General features: G+C 56.8%; 1 protein-coding gene across 2 annotated transcripts; it reads right to left on the bottom strand.

Moving 5' to 3' along the window:
• Window positions 1–230: 230 nt before the first annotated feature.
• On the bottom strand, window positions 231–14,322 carry NYAP1 (neuronal tyrosine phosphorylated phosphoinositide-3-kinase adaptor 1). 2 transcript variants are annotated; one of them, XM_054995122.1, is made up of 6 exons: window positions 14,132–14,322; window positions 5,387–5,679; window positions 3,482–4,750; window positions 2,411–2,617; window positions 1,756–1,865; window positions 231–1,161 (listed from the first exon to the last, which is right to left on the bottom strand). In XM_054995122.1, exons 1-6 carry the CDS (start codon window positions 14,320–14,322, stop codon window positions 904–906), a joined length of 2,328 nt encoding a protein of 775 aa, XP_054851097.1. In that variant the 3' UTR covers window positions 231–903. The 2 variants fall into 2 exon arrangements, with proteins under 2 accessions (XP_054851097.1, XP_054851095.1); XM_054995120.1 differs by lacking the exon at window positions 14,132–14,322 and having other exon boundaries at window positions 5,387–5,972.
• Window positions 14,323–16,446: the final 2,124 nt, after the last annotated feature.

Genomic DNA, 16,446 nt, shown 5'->3' with positions numbered 1-16,446 from the left:
AGGTAAGACCGATGAACCAGAAAAAGATAAGAGCAGGAAAGCTGAAGAAAAATAATGTTATAGTAGGTTATATATGTAAACATGAGATTTTGCTAAAGCAAAGTTTTCCAACAAGAGAAAACATTGACATTTTTATGGGGCATGAGAAAAGTTTCTGGAAAACTGCATTTTCAAACCAAAGGTTGTACCCTCTCCTCCAATTTGCTGGATCAGAAAACTGATTTCATAATTTCACTGCCAGGCTAGAAAATATTTGTTTATTTTACTTCTTTTTGTAAGCCAATGGAGACTGCCCACTAGACAGATGCCAGTGAAGAGACAAGTCAGTCCTATGGTGTAGCTTCGCTGTGCACGGCCTGCTCTTCTTCTCCCTGCCCTCCTCCCCAGTGGCATTTTTAGAGACGGAAGAAAAACCGTGTGAGGGCCCAGAAACACTCCTGGCATTGGAACCCTCACTCTGGGCCCAGAAGGTGGGGGCACAACTGCCCTTGCCCTCCCAGGAAGACAGACGGCATCGTCTTGCGTGTCAGTCGCAGCACAGATGCAGCTGGCTTGGGGGTGAGGGCAAGGGCTTCTTGCCTCTGCTCTGAGGCACAGCTTCCTGTGGGACGGAGCTGCAGCTGCTCCTGCAGGGGGTCCTCAAGGTGAGGCCGCTGGCTTTCCAAGCTGGCATTTCCAGTGCTTTTTCTGATCCCAAATCTTGGCAAAAGAGCCATCTGCCCCCAACCATCGTGTTCTTGCCATAGCCCAGTAGGGGACAGCACCCAAGCAGCCCAAGGTCTCTGGCTGGTCCTAGGCCAGGGGGCACACAGGCAGGGCACCACGCTGCCAGCAGTTAGCCCTGCGCCATGTTCGGCTTGGCTAGCACAAGGCACCGGTTCCTTGGGGCTCAGCCCCCCGCCGTCATATGGCCGTGTCCCAGAGCACCGTCTGCTGGCGGCGGCAGGGGGGCGTCCCGGACTTGCGGTTCTCCGTGTTCCTCCGCCAACTGGGCAGGATAGGCATGCTCTCCTGCTTGCACAGGCTGCGCTCAGGACGGTGCCGCGCTTTGATCTCCTTGCACACGCACCGCTTGCGCTCAATCACCTCCAGGAGCTTGCCGTCCCGCTCGCGGGAGCTCTGGGGGGCCCCAGAAGCTGGCAGCTGTGCTTGCTGCAGAGCCTGGGGGGGGGGAAAGGGCACCGTTAGCGGGGAAGACAACCTTTGCCTACACGACTGCTCCCTTTCCCTCCACTCATGCCTAAAAGACCCTCACCCCCTCTAGACTGACAAGAGGTGCGAGCAGGAGGAAAGGACAGAAGGGAAAACTGTTAATTTGTTTCCCCCATGCTGTGGTTAACAAAAACTGAAATGGAGGGAGGTTGAGGGGAAATCATACAGTCTGCTGCCGCACACACTCTGTGAGCCCCTTCCCCACAGTCTGGACATGAGAATGTCACAGCAAATCTATTTTATCCATAACTTCTGCGCTTGACAGTATCTGTTTCACCTCCAGATGCCTTTTCCCTGAATAAAAAGGGGACACATTTATGGATTTTTAAAGTGTCAGCACCCACATGCTTCTCTTCTCTGCAGCTCGATACCTGAACCCAGCAAGGAGGCAGGGAATGAGGCCGAAGTTCTGAGCTCCTGCTTTTCACAGGCCAACAGGCAGGCAGGCCTGTCTGCCAGAGTCCCTCACCCTAACCCGCGAGGTCCAGCACCCTCTCAGGGGATCCAGGCACTCTGCCCCACAGCCCCTCCATTCCACCGTACCAGGCTGGCTGGGTCCCGGGGATGACTGCACGGCCTTTGTGTGTGAATCACAGCGTGCCGAACGCCAGAGGTGGAAGCCGAGCGCCCCAGAAGGTAACTGCCAGTGAAATCTGGGAGGGGGAAGCAGGAAACACACTCCTGAATAACAGCCACACCCTCCTCCTGCCCCCCCCCCACCAGCCCCAGAGGCCACTGGCTGCCAGAAGCAGGCCACTCGTGTGGGACAGAAACAGGGCTAGGAGGAACAGACCTCGTATGCTATATCCCTCTGGCAAAGTAGCACATTCCTCCCCCCCCCACCCCAAAAAAACCCCAATAAAGCACAATCTGGAGAGGGGGAGATGAGGGGCAGACCCGAAGGAACAGCCCAAGATAAATTGAATCCAGCCTCAAGAACAAGGGAGCAAACAGCTGCCCCCCCTCTCCCTCTCTCTCCGCAACACTGCCTTGCTCTCCGCAGTCTGTCCGCACTTGAAGGTCATCTGCTTCTTTGCAGCTGCATCAGGCACAAATTCCGCAGCCAAAGAACAAACTGGGATCCCTTGCCCCAAACACACAGAGCCCCAAGGCTATTTCTCCCAAGGGGATCCTTACCCAGAAATCCCTTCCCCTTCCAAGTCCTGTCCTCCCTCCCCCAGCCCAGCAGCCACCTCACCTCCATTCCGGTGACAGGCAGGAAAGGTCTGGCAGGGAACAGGCAGGTTTGTCCGTGCCCCGGGCATCTTGGCAGCAAGACCTTCAGACCCTGGTGTGCGAACAGGGATACCAGAGGGTATTGGACCGGGACCGGCCTTCTCTTCCTTCTCCATCCTGGGAGGAGTACTGTCACTTTCGTCCCATGCCTTGGGACAATCTGGGGCCTCTGCCAGTGCAAAAAGAGAGCTCAGCAGAGAGCAGACCCCACCCTGTTCCACGGAAGGGAAAGGCACCCCTTTAAAACTGGATCAGTCCAGGCTGAGCCCTGGACCATGTGGATAAAGAAAGGGACAGGCACCCCTTTAGAACTGGATCAGTCCAGGCTGAGCCCTGGACCATGTGGATAAAGGAAGGGACAGGCACCCCTTTAGAACTGGATCAGTCCAGGCTGAGCCCTGGACCATGTGGATAAAGGCAAAAGAGTTCCAAGCAAGGGCAGAGCTCCTTCCCGGCACCAGCTCCAGCCACCACATAGCTGGAACCCGACAGAAGGGACTCTGGCTGGGGGCCGGGTTCAGCCGTCAGCAGACTTCAGCCCCAGCACCTCTTCTTTTACAAATGACACCTATTCTCTGCGCAAAGCATCCCTGGAGCAGCAGTACTCCCAGTCTCAAGCAGGGAATGAAAAGATAAGCCCCCCGCCCCGTCCCCGCCCACTTTCCAAGGGACTTTTCTCCTCACCAGTTAAAGGCGGGGGTCCCAGAAGAGAAAGCAGGAGCTTCGTTTCCTCCCCCCTTTATTTATTGAAATATTTATGGTTGCTCAAGACAGCTGACAAGCCACAGTTAAAAACATCACAACTTCAAACCAAACCAAACTCCAGCTGACTCCCCCTCTGCAGTTTATATTCCATTGAAAGCCCCAGCAGATGAAACGGCAAGTGAAATGGTTTGGCAGTACCCCCCCCCCACCTAGTCTTTCGCAAGACTGCCTGGGGCAAGTTAGCAGCCCAGGGAGGGCGCCCTGGACCTCTCTTCCCCACCCCCGCTGTTTGCAGCAGAGTGCCTTAGCCCCGCCAGGCCACACTCACTCTCGGTCTCTCTTGCCTTCCGGTTCACGTAGCCCATTCTTCTCTGCAGCACCCATCCGAACGGCTCCTCCTCTCCCGCTGGGCGGCCACACTCTTCGCTAGGCAGGAGGTGGGGGCAGGCAACGCTGGTGAATGCCCGGTCCTGAAGCTGGATCTTGGCCGCAGAGGACGCTCTGGTGCCCACATTCTTGATGCTTTCATATGCTGGCGGGCGCTTCAGCCCTACACAGGGTGCAGGATAAGTCCAGACCATGCCCAGGGGCGGTGGATCAGGCAGCGTGCACGCCCGCTGTGCCTGTCTGCAAGAGGGCACTGTGGACGGACGGGCACGCAGCATGCCGTGCAGCACCGAAATCTCCTCCTCAGCCTTCTGCTCTGCCGGGGCTGTGTGGGTAGTGACCTTGACAGCGGAGTAGACCATGGTGTAGGAGACGGCAGGCTTCTCTTTGACCGGGAGCATGGAGGGGGTGGAGGCAGCTGATGGGGCTGGCACAGGGGTCTGCTTGGCCTGGGGACAAATCATGCTGTGGGAATTGGGAAGTTCTTTTTCTGCTTTGTTCTGTCCAGCAGGCTGTGGGGGCAGTGGCGTGGAGTGGCTGCGGGCACGACCTGAAGGGCCTAAGGCTGTGCCCTCCCCAGCCCTCTGCTGATGGCTGGAAACTTGTGGCGTCATTGGAGCAGTGGGGGCATCCTTTGCGTGGCATGGGACAGGCAGCTTGGACCCCTCTGGACTGGGGCCCTTATATCCCTTCTTGCCCTGCGGAAAGGCCAGCAGAGGGGGGCGGTGTTGCAAGAGGTTGGGGAATGGAGGTGGGATCTCACATGGGGATGTTTTGGTGCTGGGCACCGCCTTGGCAGCTTCCCGCTTGGCTGGACGGTGGCGTGGGGAGGCTGGTGCCCCGTTGGGACGGCACTCGCCTCCTTCCTCTGGGAGCGGATACTTCATCTCCTCATAAATGGCTTCGCTCTCATCAGAGTCCTCCTCTGCTGCCGTGGGCCCCTGAGAGGGGGGCCCAGGTCCTCGAAAAATGTCTCCCACCATCTCAATGTACACTGGCTCGTCCTCTTCTGCATCAGAGCCCTTGGCTGGAGTGTGAGAGAAGGTGCGGCCGCAGCGCTGCATCGCCCCACCCAGAGAAGGGCCAGGGAGCCTGCCCACGGAGGCCTCATCAAAGGAGACGGACAAGTGAGTGTTAGGGCTTCGCTTGGGCTTCTGCGGGGGCACCTTGCGCCCCACCTCCCGACCCTCAGAACCTGGCTTTTGGGAACCTAATGTGGAAAAGAAATCCAGAAGACAGTCTGCAGGCAGGAGGTCAAGAGAGGGAGCCCACGGGAGCAGTCTCAGGGAAGAGGGCATCTGGGGAAACCGGCCCCTATACCCAGGGAGCCCGCGTAGCACAACCGACAGCCGCCTTGGTCTGACCTGGGAACACGCAGGTCTGTTGGGCACCAGCAGGGACTGGGAGACAGCTCTTGGTCCTCCTCCACATCCTGGGTGGGTGGACCTAGGCAATGGCCAGCAGTCCTGGCCTCTGGGTCCGACACGGACCTCCCTCCTGGCCCGGTGAGCAGACCCAGGAGGGTGTCGGCTCCAAGCAGGACAGAAGTAAGCCCAGCCTCTGTCCCTTTCCCTACCCACAGAGGCATAAGGTGCCAACCCACTCTGTTCTCCTGGAGCAAGTGTGCAGTATCAGGGCCTCTGTTTGTCCAAAACGGCCCATCCACTACCCTTGCCCCATGCCCTTCTGTGGCACTTGAATGGCAAACGGGATGCCCCCCACCAAGCGTCTGACATGTTTTGTTCTGCACTGGCAGTGTTTCAAAAGGGTCTCGGGACTCCAGTAACCAGCTTGCCCCCCCCCCTCGGGCCCTGTGGGGATGCTCTGAAGACTCTGCCTCCCTTACCTCCTTTCTTGCTCCCCAGGGGATCCAAGGCAGTCCTGGCCTCCGTGCTCAGCTTGGTGCTGGGATGCCGCTTGGGCTTGGCAGGTGGTTTGCGAGATCCAGCCGGCCCATCCCCTGAGCTGCTGTCCACGCTGCCCACAGAGTGGCAGGAGAGGGAGCGGGGGGCCATGCTGCTGGCGCAGGGGTGCGGGGCATGCTCCTGCGAGGCCGGCATGGTCATGAACCCCATCCTGAAGTGGCGGCGGAAGGAGGCCACATCCCGCACCTTCCCCACACCAGACTCCTTGGGCGGACTGCAAAGAAGAGAGAGGGAAGAGTCACGGGGAGGGGGGAAGCTGGGAGGGAGGGGGGCCCACTGCTGGTGGTGGCCAGAGAGCCGCTCGCAAGGGCTGGTGAGTACGGAAGGCGCGTCTGAAGAAGCCGAGGGGGGCAGGCAAGGCACTGCCCCGCCTCGAAGACTTGTGGACTCCACTGGGCAGACTGGAGCAGACCAAACTTTCCAACAGCACTCCTCTTTGTCCTTGGAGTCCCTGATGTCCAGCATGAGTGGCTGGCGGCTGCTGGCAACTACTGTGTGTGGGACTCATCGAATTTATAGACACCTCTTACAGTTCACACACTGGATACCAAGTCAATAGATGTTAGGAAACGCCCCTCATTTTGGAATCATTCCGGGGGGGGGGGAGGTAAGCCTGTTGGAGCAAACCCCAGTGGGAGTCGTCCTGCAGCCCATGAAAGACTAACCAGGCTTTACGGGAGCAGAAGCTGCCACAGATGAAAGCCCATATGGGAGGGGGGGGTGCAGCAGGTGCAGGTGGGCATTCAATTTCAACACAGTGGGCTTTAGTCTGCAGGAGCTTGTGCTGGAATAAGACCTCGGAGGGCCTCAGGGTGCCACTAGATTCCTGTTTATTGCCTAGGGAGATCCCTATCCCATACGGGAGATCCCAATTCCGAGGACTTCACCCCCCCCTGCAAAGACCCACCCCAGCACACACACACACAGGGGCTGTCCATCAGGCAAAGTTTCTTTGCTTTGTGTTGGAAAGGCAAGCGGAGGCTTTTTATTTCAAAGGATGGTGGGTCCTGTGTATGTGTTGTTACTTGAAATAACCAGACGCTTCTGTAATTCCTGGACCTCTTGGGTTCTTAGGGTGAGGCACAGGTGACAGCAGAGAGTGCCAAGAACCAGGAGGCTTGAAAAATCAGGCCAAGCAAGGCCCATGCAAACCCAGGGCAGAAGGAAGGTCCCTCCCCACAATGGTTCACCCCCAGCCCATCGGCCCCACCTCTCCTAGAGGCATGGCCCCCAGTTACCAGGACTTCTGGATCCGTTTCCCCCCCCCCCTCATTGCCTGCAGGTCTCCCCAGAGGAATACCCTGCAGTATGTAAAACCATCCCTGGCAAGGGGGTGGCTGCTCAGAGCACTCTTCCCTCTCCACATATGTTCCCCACCCAGCAGACACACCAAACACCCACGCCTGGCTCCACTGGGCAACCAACATGCCCTGTGCTGTCTGGGCATGTCAGCAGAGGGGCACGCATCAACGCTAGGTGCTGGGCCTCAGGTGCTCCCTGAGACAGAGATGCTGGCCAATGCCCAACCAGCCTGGCACCACCGGATTCCACTGCCCACCTCAGACCAGAGTGTAGCCGGTGGCAGGTGTTCACGGCCAGGGAAGGAGGGAGCTGCCCGCAGGCCTGGCCAAGAAGGGGGAGAGGCCCCTTCCCTCCCATGTGGCTTTGGCCTGCCTCCCTCACACCCACACCTATGCCCACCCAAGCAGGGACCTCCTCGGGGCCCTTGACTCATGCCCACCCTGTTCAGAGAACCTAGGCTCACAACGGCTCCCACTGTAGGTGCCAAGCAGCAACAGGTCCAGACTGGTTCACAGGTGTGAGAGAGAGAGTAGACAGCTTTGGAGTGGCACAGGGCTCTTGTCTGGATTTCAACATGATGCGGTTTCTAAAAATATGTCTCAGCACAGCTGGCCCCACAACAGCCCCCCAAACACTCTAAATTTGACTTGCCTGAAGATTTCCACAGCACCACCCCTACATACACCCATGCCTCCCCCCCGCCCCCCCCCCGTTAGCTCACCACACCACTCTTCCCTTCCCACGTCCTCCTTTCCTGGCAACATCCCCAGGTTTCATTCACTGGAGTGTCAGGGCCTGGGTACCAAACACATGAGGATGCAGCAGGATATTGGCGGGTGGCCCAGCCGTTTCCATGGAAACTGCATCTGGGTGACCTGCAGGAACCAGGCATCCACCGCCTGCTGGTGTCTTAACTCTTCCCTTACTGCAAACCAGGGAGGGAGAAGCAATACTCACTGGCCTGTTCGGGTTGGGGGCAGGAGAAAGGGCCATCCGGGAAGAAGTTACCTGCCAGGAGCCCAGCCCAAGACTCTGCCCACCAGCCCTGCCTCTAGCGAAGGGGGTCACAAGGCCCAGTGACCTTCCCCCCTTGTCAGACACCTCCAACTCGGCATTGGCTAGCATTTGGGGGCTCAGGGACATCCGCAGGCTGTGAGAAAACCAAAGGATAGTGGTTCGGGCATAAAGCCCATGGGGAAGGAGAGGGTCCCGACCTCAGAGTGGCGTTTAATGCTCCACCATCTGCCTGTTTAAGCAGGAAGTTGCCCAGGACCAGGAGAAGCCTGTGGTGGCGAGTACATAAAGCCAAAGAGGATTTGGGTGCGTGGAATATCAGAGACCAATCCTCAAAGTAAGGGGCCAAAAATAAAAACTTCAAGCTAGAGGAGCACACAAGGCTCAGCCAAGCATTCAGAAGGGCTTCCTAAGGACACAAACAACAGGGCAGGATCCCCGGAGAGGCTGCGGGTCCCTTCCTTCGCGGGCTGCTGAGATCTTTCTCCTTGCTCCCCTCGAGGTACACCTCTGTGCTGTCATCAGATTCTCTGGTCTTTGGGCTTTCTTGGCTAGCAGCTTCTCCCCTCCCCTCGGAGGCCTGGGCTGGCAGCTCTCCTGGGAACCCCATGCCACTGCTGGCCTTCTGGGGCAGACCGCTGTGGGTGTGGAGGGAACTTCCTTTAACCAGCTTCTTTTTAGTGGCATCAAGTCCCCAGCTCTCTCGGTCAGAAACGGTTTCATTATTTGTGCAGAGTCCCCTGTTTGTAATGACCTAATCGTGGCTTCTTGCAACCTGCAACTTAAGAAGTCAGGCTTGATCAAACAATTGCTAGCCTTGTTTTCTCAGTCACAGTTGCCAGAAGCCAGCCAGCTAAGGGTAAAACCTTCTATAATGTTCCCAATGGAAAGTGGGACACAGAGAGTGGTCGGAATAGGCCAACAGGCTGCAGCCAGAGGCCAGGCAAGCCAGGCAAGCTACTCCCTTGCAGCGCCGGCTGCCTAGCTTTCTCTTTGCCAGTACTCTCCACCTCACACTGAAGCCAGCCAGGCTTGGGTTTGAGTCTGCACTCAGTGGGGTTTAGCCCTAGAATCTGTTTTCTATGCCAGGGGTTGACTCTGGAAAATGGGAAATGCTAACAGGAAAGTGCTGTGCGCCACACACACACACACACCCCGTGAACCTAGGTTTAGGAGGATGGTTTCCAGGGCAGAGGGGCGCTTCATCCCCAGCATCTCTCAAGTTTCAGCCACAAAGAGCTGTTCCCGTCCAACTCACAGGAGGGAAGGCATCGTGACTCCCACCCCATTTTCAATCTCTCCAAAGAGAGAGTCGTTTCCTGTGTCTCTCAGCCCCATGGGGTGGGCTTCTGGGGTTGTGGCCCACCAGTCAGGGAAAGGCACCCAGGGCGTTCTGTGGGCTGTGCTCACCTGTCCTTGGGGAAAGTGTTTGAAAATACCAGCGGCTATTTAGAAAAGACTCACCCCCACCAGAGCAGGTGTGTCCAATGACATCTGCGTGGAGGAGACGGAGCGCCCTGAAACACATGGTCTGTGGAGGGAGAGGGCTTGAGAGGGGGGGACAAGAAGGCGGCAAGTCCGGGTGGCCAGCCAAGGGAGTTCAGCTGCACGGCACTGGGCTCTGGAAAAGGCAGAGCCATCCCTGGGCATGTGCCTCAGGCGGGGGCACGGGGCCCTCCTTCCGCAGACCCACACCTCCCCTCTGCCCTCTCAGCACCCCAAGCAGGTGACAGTGAGCGAGCTGCAGTGCCACAGAACACCAGCAGGGGCTGCCCCAGGACTCGGAAGCTCTCTCACGTTACTTTCACCTCCCCATACATAATTTTATAAGATTCTGTTATGTTGCCCCTTAACTGTATTTTTATAAACTAAAAATTCCTAGTCTCTCCAATGTTTCCTCATAGAAGTGCTCCAACCCCTTCCTCATTTTGGTTGTCCCCTTCTGTGCTTTTTCCCACTTTGCAATATCCTTTTTGAGATATGATGACCAAAACTGCACACTGTATTCCAGATGAGGCTGCATCATAGATCTAAATAATATTGGCCGTTTTATTTTCAATCCCTTCTCTACTCGTCTCCAGCACGGTATTTGTCTTCTTCACCACTCATTTACATGGGTTTCATCATATCCACTACCAACACCAAGATCTCTTTCAATCTCAGCCTGTGAAGACATCATCAGCATATATTTAAAGTTGGGATTTTTTTGTTCTAATGTGCATCACCTTGCGCTTACCAACATTGAGTTTCATTTGCCACAATTACGCCCACTCACCGAAGTTAGAGCATTCCTCCTGTGGCTCTTCACAACCTGCCTTCATTTACACCAGCCTGCAAACTTGGCCACTACGCTGCTCTCTCCCAATTCCAAATCATGTATGGACACATGAAATAGCACTGGTCCCAATACTGATCCTCGTGGAACTCTGTTGCTCACTTCCTCCCATTGTGAGAATTGTCCATTTATTCTGTTTTCTGCTTCCTGCCGTGTATCCAATTTTTAATCCATAAGAGAATCTGTCCTCTTATCCTACAGCTGCTATGCTTACTCAGGAGGAGCCTTTGGTGAAGTACCTCTTCAAAAGCCTTTTGGAACCTCTCCCCCTACGTTCCGCCATGGCAGCTCTGCTCATCTGGACAGGGCCTTCTGCAGATACCACCCTGAAGTTGGGCAAAATCGACAGCTGCCCACATATGTGCTTTCTCTGTGGTAGCCCCCACCTTATGGAATGGCTTGCCTGAGGGGGTCAGGAAAGCTCTCTCTCTCCTGGCTTTCTGCAAATTATGCAAAACTGAATTATTCAGAAAGGCTTCCTAGGGCTGTGGCCTGAGAAGTAGCCCAGGAAGATGCCTTGGTAGGAACAGGGGCTGTACGCTGCTCTGTTGGGTGCTGTCTGCTGATGTGCACGTGTGCCTTCTAGGGAGGTTCCATGCTGCCAAACACGCCATGTAAATTAGTTGCACTTTGTTTCAAAAAGATTTCACCCCTGTGCTCAGCTTTATGCTTGCTTTCCAATTTCTGCTTCCGTGCCCTACTGACTCTCTTTCATTGAATGTCCTAACAGTTGTTCGTTGTACTTTGCTGAGTGAATGTCCCAGCTGTTGATCTTATTGCATTTTCACTTTTGCTGTGTAATCCACTTTGGATCACAGTGACAAAGGTGGGACAATAAATTAATAATAATAATAAAAGTATATGATGTTTACCTCATCACCCTTATTCACGTGATGGTTAGCTTGCTCAAAGAACTCCAAAGGCTGACTGTTGCTGGATCTCCCTTTGCCAGAAGCCAGGCTGATTTTCCCTGATCACTTTGTTCTTCACTGTGCTTAATAAATTCTCTCTTTAGTAACAGTTACTCCTAGTTTACTGGAAATAGACATCAGATAAACTAGCCTATAATTCTCTGGATCCCTTCTGGACCCCTTTTTCAAAATCAGTGTGACGTTTGCTACTTTCTTGTCATCTGACTCGGAGACTGATTTTAGCACAAGTTACATATACTAGTAATAGATCCAGAGGAGTTAGCCGTGTTAGTCTGTAGCTGCAAAATGGTAAAAATCCCAGTAGCGCCTATAAGACTAACCAACTTTATTGAGGTATAAGCTTTTGAGAACCACATCTCTCTTTGTCAAATGTTCTTCTCTTCATCAGAGAGCTGTGGTTCTCGAAAACTTATGCCTCAATAAAGTTGGTTAGTCTTAAAGGTGCTACTGGACTTTTGCTATATGCTAGTAAGTAGATCAACAATTTAGCATCTGAGTTCCTTACAAGCCTTCTGAGGTATGCCACCTGGCCCTCATTCGTATGCATTTTGCCCAATAGTCCTAGACTCTTTTCTCTCATCACCTCAGTTTGTCCCAGTTCTTCAGCCCCCTTCCCAAAAGCAACAGTTCCAGCATGGGTGCATGCCCGACATTTTGCACAGTGAAAACATACAAAGAATCCAGTCCGTTTTTCTGCCGTCTCCCCATCTTCCTTACAGAATCCTTTCGTTAATTTATCATCCACCTCCCTCACTACTTTCCCACTCCCAATATATTTGAAGAAGTGTGTTCTTTTCAGTTTTTGCATTCTGCTTCTCAAATTCTCTTTTTGCGCACCTTATTGTCAATTCACATTTGATTTGCCAGAACCCGCCCTCTTCTCTGTTCGCCTCCTCCAGTGAGACCATCCACTTTTTGAATTAAACCTTTTTGCATTTGATGGCTTCCTTGACATGAGCTGTTATCTAAGTCATCATTCTTTAAGACTTGGTGGTACCTTTTCTGAGCTGAGGTATACATTTTGTCTGTGCCTCATTTAATGTGATTTTAAATGGTTTCTAGGCATCTTTGAACGCTCTTAATTTTCTAATTCTATTTCTTCATTTTAATTCTTTCTTAATTCTCTCTCTTTTAACTTCCTTCTGAATAGTCCTCTCATTTCAGCAAAGTTGCTTTTTTTAAAAGTCAAAAGTGATTGTTTGAGACTTTAGGGGCAGCTTTCCATCGACAAGAATGCTGCACGCAACAGCACGGTGGTCAGTGCTCCCAACTGGTGCAACGTCTACATCTCTCACCAGGTCTTGAGCCCCACTCAGAACCAAGTCCAGAGTTGCTGCCCCTCTGGCTGGCTCTGTGACCTGTTGCTCTGGTATCTAGAAACTCTGTTTTTGAGGCGTGACCTGAACACATATTTGCCCAGCCCGTGTGAGGGTATTACATTTCCCACTTTGGTTCTCTCTCTTATTTCCATCTCCGTCTCAAGAGCTGCCTCATGGTCGTGATCAAGCGCATGATAGTTCCCCCCGCTTGGGTCTGTTATCTCCACTCAGAGCGATTCCACGGAGGAGTTTCTTCCCCTAATGCTTTCTAGCTTATTTGATTCTCAGAGATATATTTGCTATATAGAGCAACACCACCCAACTCATTCCTCCCATTCCTGTATCCAGCGATAACCACGCCCCACTGGTTTCCCCCATTCTACCACGTCCCTGAAACTCCCACTGCGTCTGCATCGTCATTTAGCATCAATAACTCCCCAGTCTTAGCTGGGAGATTTCCCTCATTTCCACCACTGCCCTCCTCGGCCTTTTGGTTTCCTCACATGGCCTTCCTTTACTGCTCTATTCCCATTTTCAAGTTCTAGCCACAGCCACTAATATTTTCCTAAAAATTTACCTGAACTAGAGGCTCCCCAGCTCCTGTCAGCTTTCCCCCAGGCGTTAGTTTAAGAGTTCTTTTGTCACCTTTTTGATATTGAGTGCCAGCAGCCTGGTTCCCTTTTGACCCAAGTGAAGCTTGTTTCTTTTGTACAGGTCCAGCCTGTCCCAGAAAGTTCCCCAGTGCCTCACAAATCTAAACTCTTCCTCCCAGCACCACTTTTTCATCCATGCATCAAGACCCCTAAGCTTTGCCTGTCTAGCTGGCCTCGAGCATGGATCAGGTAGCAATTCTGAGAATGCCGCACTGGAGGTCCTGGCCTTTGGCCTTCCACCTAGTAACCTAAATTTTTTCTCCAAGGCCACAAAACCACATTTCCCAGTGTCACTGGTGCCACCATAATGCACAACCACTGGCTCCTCCCCAGCACTGTCTGGACAGTGTGTGATGTCTGCAACCTTTGTAGCAGGCAGTCAAAATCACCATGCAGCCAAGATGCCCATCCCAGCCCTTGCTCTCTCTATCCAGAACAATCACATTTCCTGCTACCAAAAGCCTCCCTCCCTCCCTCCCTCCCTCAAATGGCCCTCTCAGGATCCTCACTCTCCATAAGAACTGAACAGTTGTCTAGATCAGAAGGATCAAAACAGGCCTGTCAAGACTGGCCTTGCAAGAAGGTGGCCTCAAGCCCACTGAAAAAAGCCAAACTCATCATTAGCAGCCTTTTAAGGTTACTTGCTTGACAACAATGGGAAGCATTTAAAAATATTTTAAAACTCAGAATTATTTTCTCAGATTTACTTTGGGCCTGGTTCAATGTGGCACATTCCCAAGTATATCTTCTCCTTGCAATAATTGCTACAGATGAAATCCTGGTGACTTGAACTCTTCACCTATCCCATCCCCTGAGCACAGAGCAAATTCCAACCCAGCAGTTGTGCGATCTGGTATCTAGTTGCAAACCACGCTCTTGCCAAGGTGATAAAATGTTTTCAAGCCAACCCAAGAGGTGCACCCTCATGGCTTCTTTGAAGGGGCTCAAGCTCTGGCTTTAGCAAACCTCCAGGGAAAACATTCATGGGGGGTCCTCTGGAGGTGCCTCTGCTGCCCCACAGCTGGGCAACTTTAAGAGGCCTTCCTTCTCAGCAGCTGTTGGTGAGGCAGCCTGCCCCATGGAGAGAGTGAGGGGCTGTGCGGTTGCTTACCCCTTCTTGGGCTCCTCCTCCTTACTCTGTTTCCACTCCACCTTACTCTTGCGGTACAGCAGGTTCATTTCGTTGTGCAGTTGTTCCCGGGGCTGGTGTGTCTGGCTCAGGGCCCTGTAGGCCCAGTGGCCCTGATCCTCAACAAACTGCAGAAATACGGAGATCAGTGCTTCCTGGGGACTTGCATTCATCTTCCTGTAGCTGGACGGCGGCAGGGAGGGGGGCGCCCGGGGGTGGGGGGCGCCGCTGAGGGAGAGAGACGGTGTCAGGGACAGAAGGGGGGCAAAACGCACGCGTGTGGGGCGGGGAGGGGGGCGCAGCGCAGGCTCGTGCCTCTGAGCCCGCACAGAGCGCGCGGGCCTTGGAGGGGACCGCCTCCTGCTGGGCTGCGGTTCCTCCCTCGGGGCCAGAGTCCGACCCGGGCCCTGCTGAAGCCAAGGCCCTCTGGGCGGGAGAGGCGGCCCTAGGCCTCTAGCCCAGCAGGAGGGCCGGCTGGCAGCCCCCGGGCCTAGCGGAGCCCCCCCCCGCGACCAAGGCGGCCCCTCCCGGCGGCCAGACCTACCTGCTGGGGGGGCTATCTGGGGAGGGCGCGGCGAGGCATGCCCTCGGGTTCGGCCCTGCGCCTCGCGGCGGAGAGGCGGGCCGGGCGAGGGATCAGGGCCCCTGGGCGGCGCCAGGCATCCCGCGGCCGCACCTTGTCCGCGGGCGAGGGTCCGGCGCGCTGGCGCTACGGGGGTCGCCTTTCCATGCCGCGCCGGCCGGGCCTGGCTGGAAGGGTGCGGTCTCTTATGAGGCTGGGGGAGAGAAAGGCCTGGCTCAGCGGGGGAGGCCCGCGCCCCCCGCCCCAGCCCCCGCCGCCGCCGCCGCGCTGGCCCTCGCACCTGGCAGCGCCGCCATCCGCGCCCGCGCCCCTGCGGCGCCCATCATCCCGTTGCCGCGGCGACGTTACCGGGCGGGGCTGGGGGAGGACCACTCCGCCGGAGGGGAGCGGCGGGGAGGCGAGGGGAGGGGCCAGGGCAGGCCCTGCCGCCGCCGCCCCGCTTGCTTACCTGCGGCCGGCCGGCCGCTGGCTGGCTGGCTGGCTGGCTGGCGGGCTCCCCCGGCGCGGACGCGGCTGACGCAGCGGCGCGGCGCCTCCCTCCGCCCCAGAGACGGAGAGCGAGAGGGAGGGGCGCGGCGCCCCGCGCGGCCGGGCCGAGGGAACAGGCGGGCGGCGGGGCTCCCGTTGCTGGCCTGGCCTGGCTCGGTGCTCGCCCGCCCTCCCGCCCGCCGGGCGCACCCGCCGCTGCCTCTGCTCGGCGGGAGCTGGGAGGCGTCTCTGGAGCCCTCCCGCCTTCGAGCTCTGCCGGGCAGGCGCGGGGGTCTGCGAAGGGATCTGCCTGGGCGCCCGGCACCTCCGGACCCCGCCCTTCTGTCGAGGCGCCCCGGGAAGGTGGACCTCCCTGCCCGCGGGCGGAGCGTTGGCGCGCCGAGGGCTTTCAACAGGTTCCCTTAGTGGGCGCTGAAGGGAGCCTCCATGTCCAGGAGCAGCCAGCCTGCCCAGCCCAGTGCCGGGGGCGCGGGGCGCGGGGCTGTGTTTAGGGGCGGGGGCAGAGTCCCTCGTGGCGCCGCGGGTTGCGCGCCCGGCGTGGGGCGATGGCTCTGTTGCCCGCCGGACCTTCGCTCGGAAACCTCGCGGAAGCGCTGTGGAAAGAACGCCGCCGCCGAGCACCTACAACGTGGGACGGCGGGGCTCGCTGGCCACCCGCGGGTTATCCAGGCCGGCCGAGCTGCCGGTCCCAGGACGCCGCGGCCCGAAATCAGCACCGGCCGGCGGGAGAGAGCTCCCCGAGAAGGGGCCGCGGCGCCACCTGCCGGTCGCAGCCGCGCGTGGCTGGGCGACGAGGCTGCGGAGCCGCGGAGGCAATGCGGGGCTCGGCCAGCGGGGGGCGCCAGCGGCCTGTGATGCGAGGACTCGGCCGGTCCCGAAGAGCACCCAGCGCGCCCCACATCGCCACCGGGGCAGGCCCGCCGAGGGTCGCCGGGAGCAGCCCGGCTTCCCTCGGCTCGGCTCGCCGCAGCCTCCAGCCTGGGCCTCCTCGCAGCCTCTCCAGGGAGCTGCGCCTGTTTCGTGGCAACGACCCGGTCTTGCGGCTGAGAGCCGGGCAAGCCCGGCCAGGCGGCCCGTGGCGCCGGGGGCCAGCTGGGGCCGCCCTTTGGCGCCGGGAACCTGGAATCGCGCGGCCGTCGGGAGCTCGGCACGGCCTGGGACGCCCGCGGAAAGGGTCGTGCCGTGCCGAGGACTGGCGCCTGCGGAGCGCGCTCGGGCTGCTTCC

This window comes from Eublepharis macularius, chromosome 12, assembly GCF_028583425.1.
Source record: "Eublepharis macularius isolate TG4126 chromosome 12, MPM_Emac_v1.0, whole genome shotgun sequence".
Lineage (NCBI taxonomy): Eukaryota > Metazoa > Chordata > Lepidosauria > Squamata > Eublepharidae > Eublepharis > Eublepharis macularius.
The sequence above is the reverse complement of the archived record's forward strand: the minus strand, read 5'-3'. Positions and strand labels throughout refer to the sequence as shown.

Bases quoted from the DNA above. Each gene is read 5' to 3' on its own strand.
- NYAP1 (XM_054995120.1), bottom strand. From the start codon at position 5,930: ATGCTGGACATCAGGGACTCCAAGGACAAAGAGGAGTGCTGTTGGAAA. The intron at 2,618-3,481 runs GTGAGTGTGGCC...TTGCACTGGCAG, and splicing joins GAAGGCAAGAGAGACCGAGA to AGGCCCCAGATTGTCCCAAG. The intron at 1,866-2,410 runs GTGAGGTGGCTG...TCCCCCTCCCAG, and splicing joins TGCCTGTCACCGGAATGGAG to ATTTCACTGGCAGTTACCTT.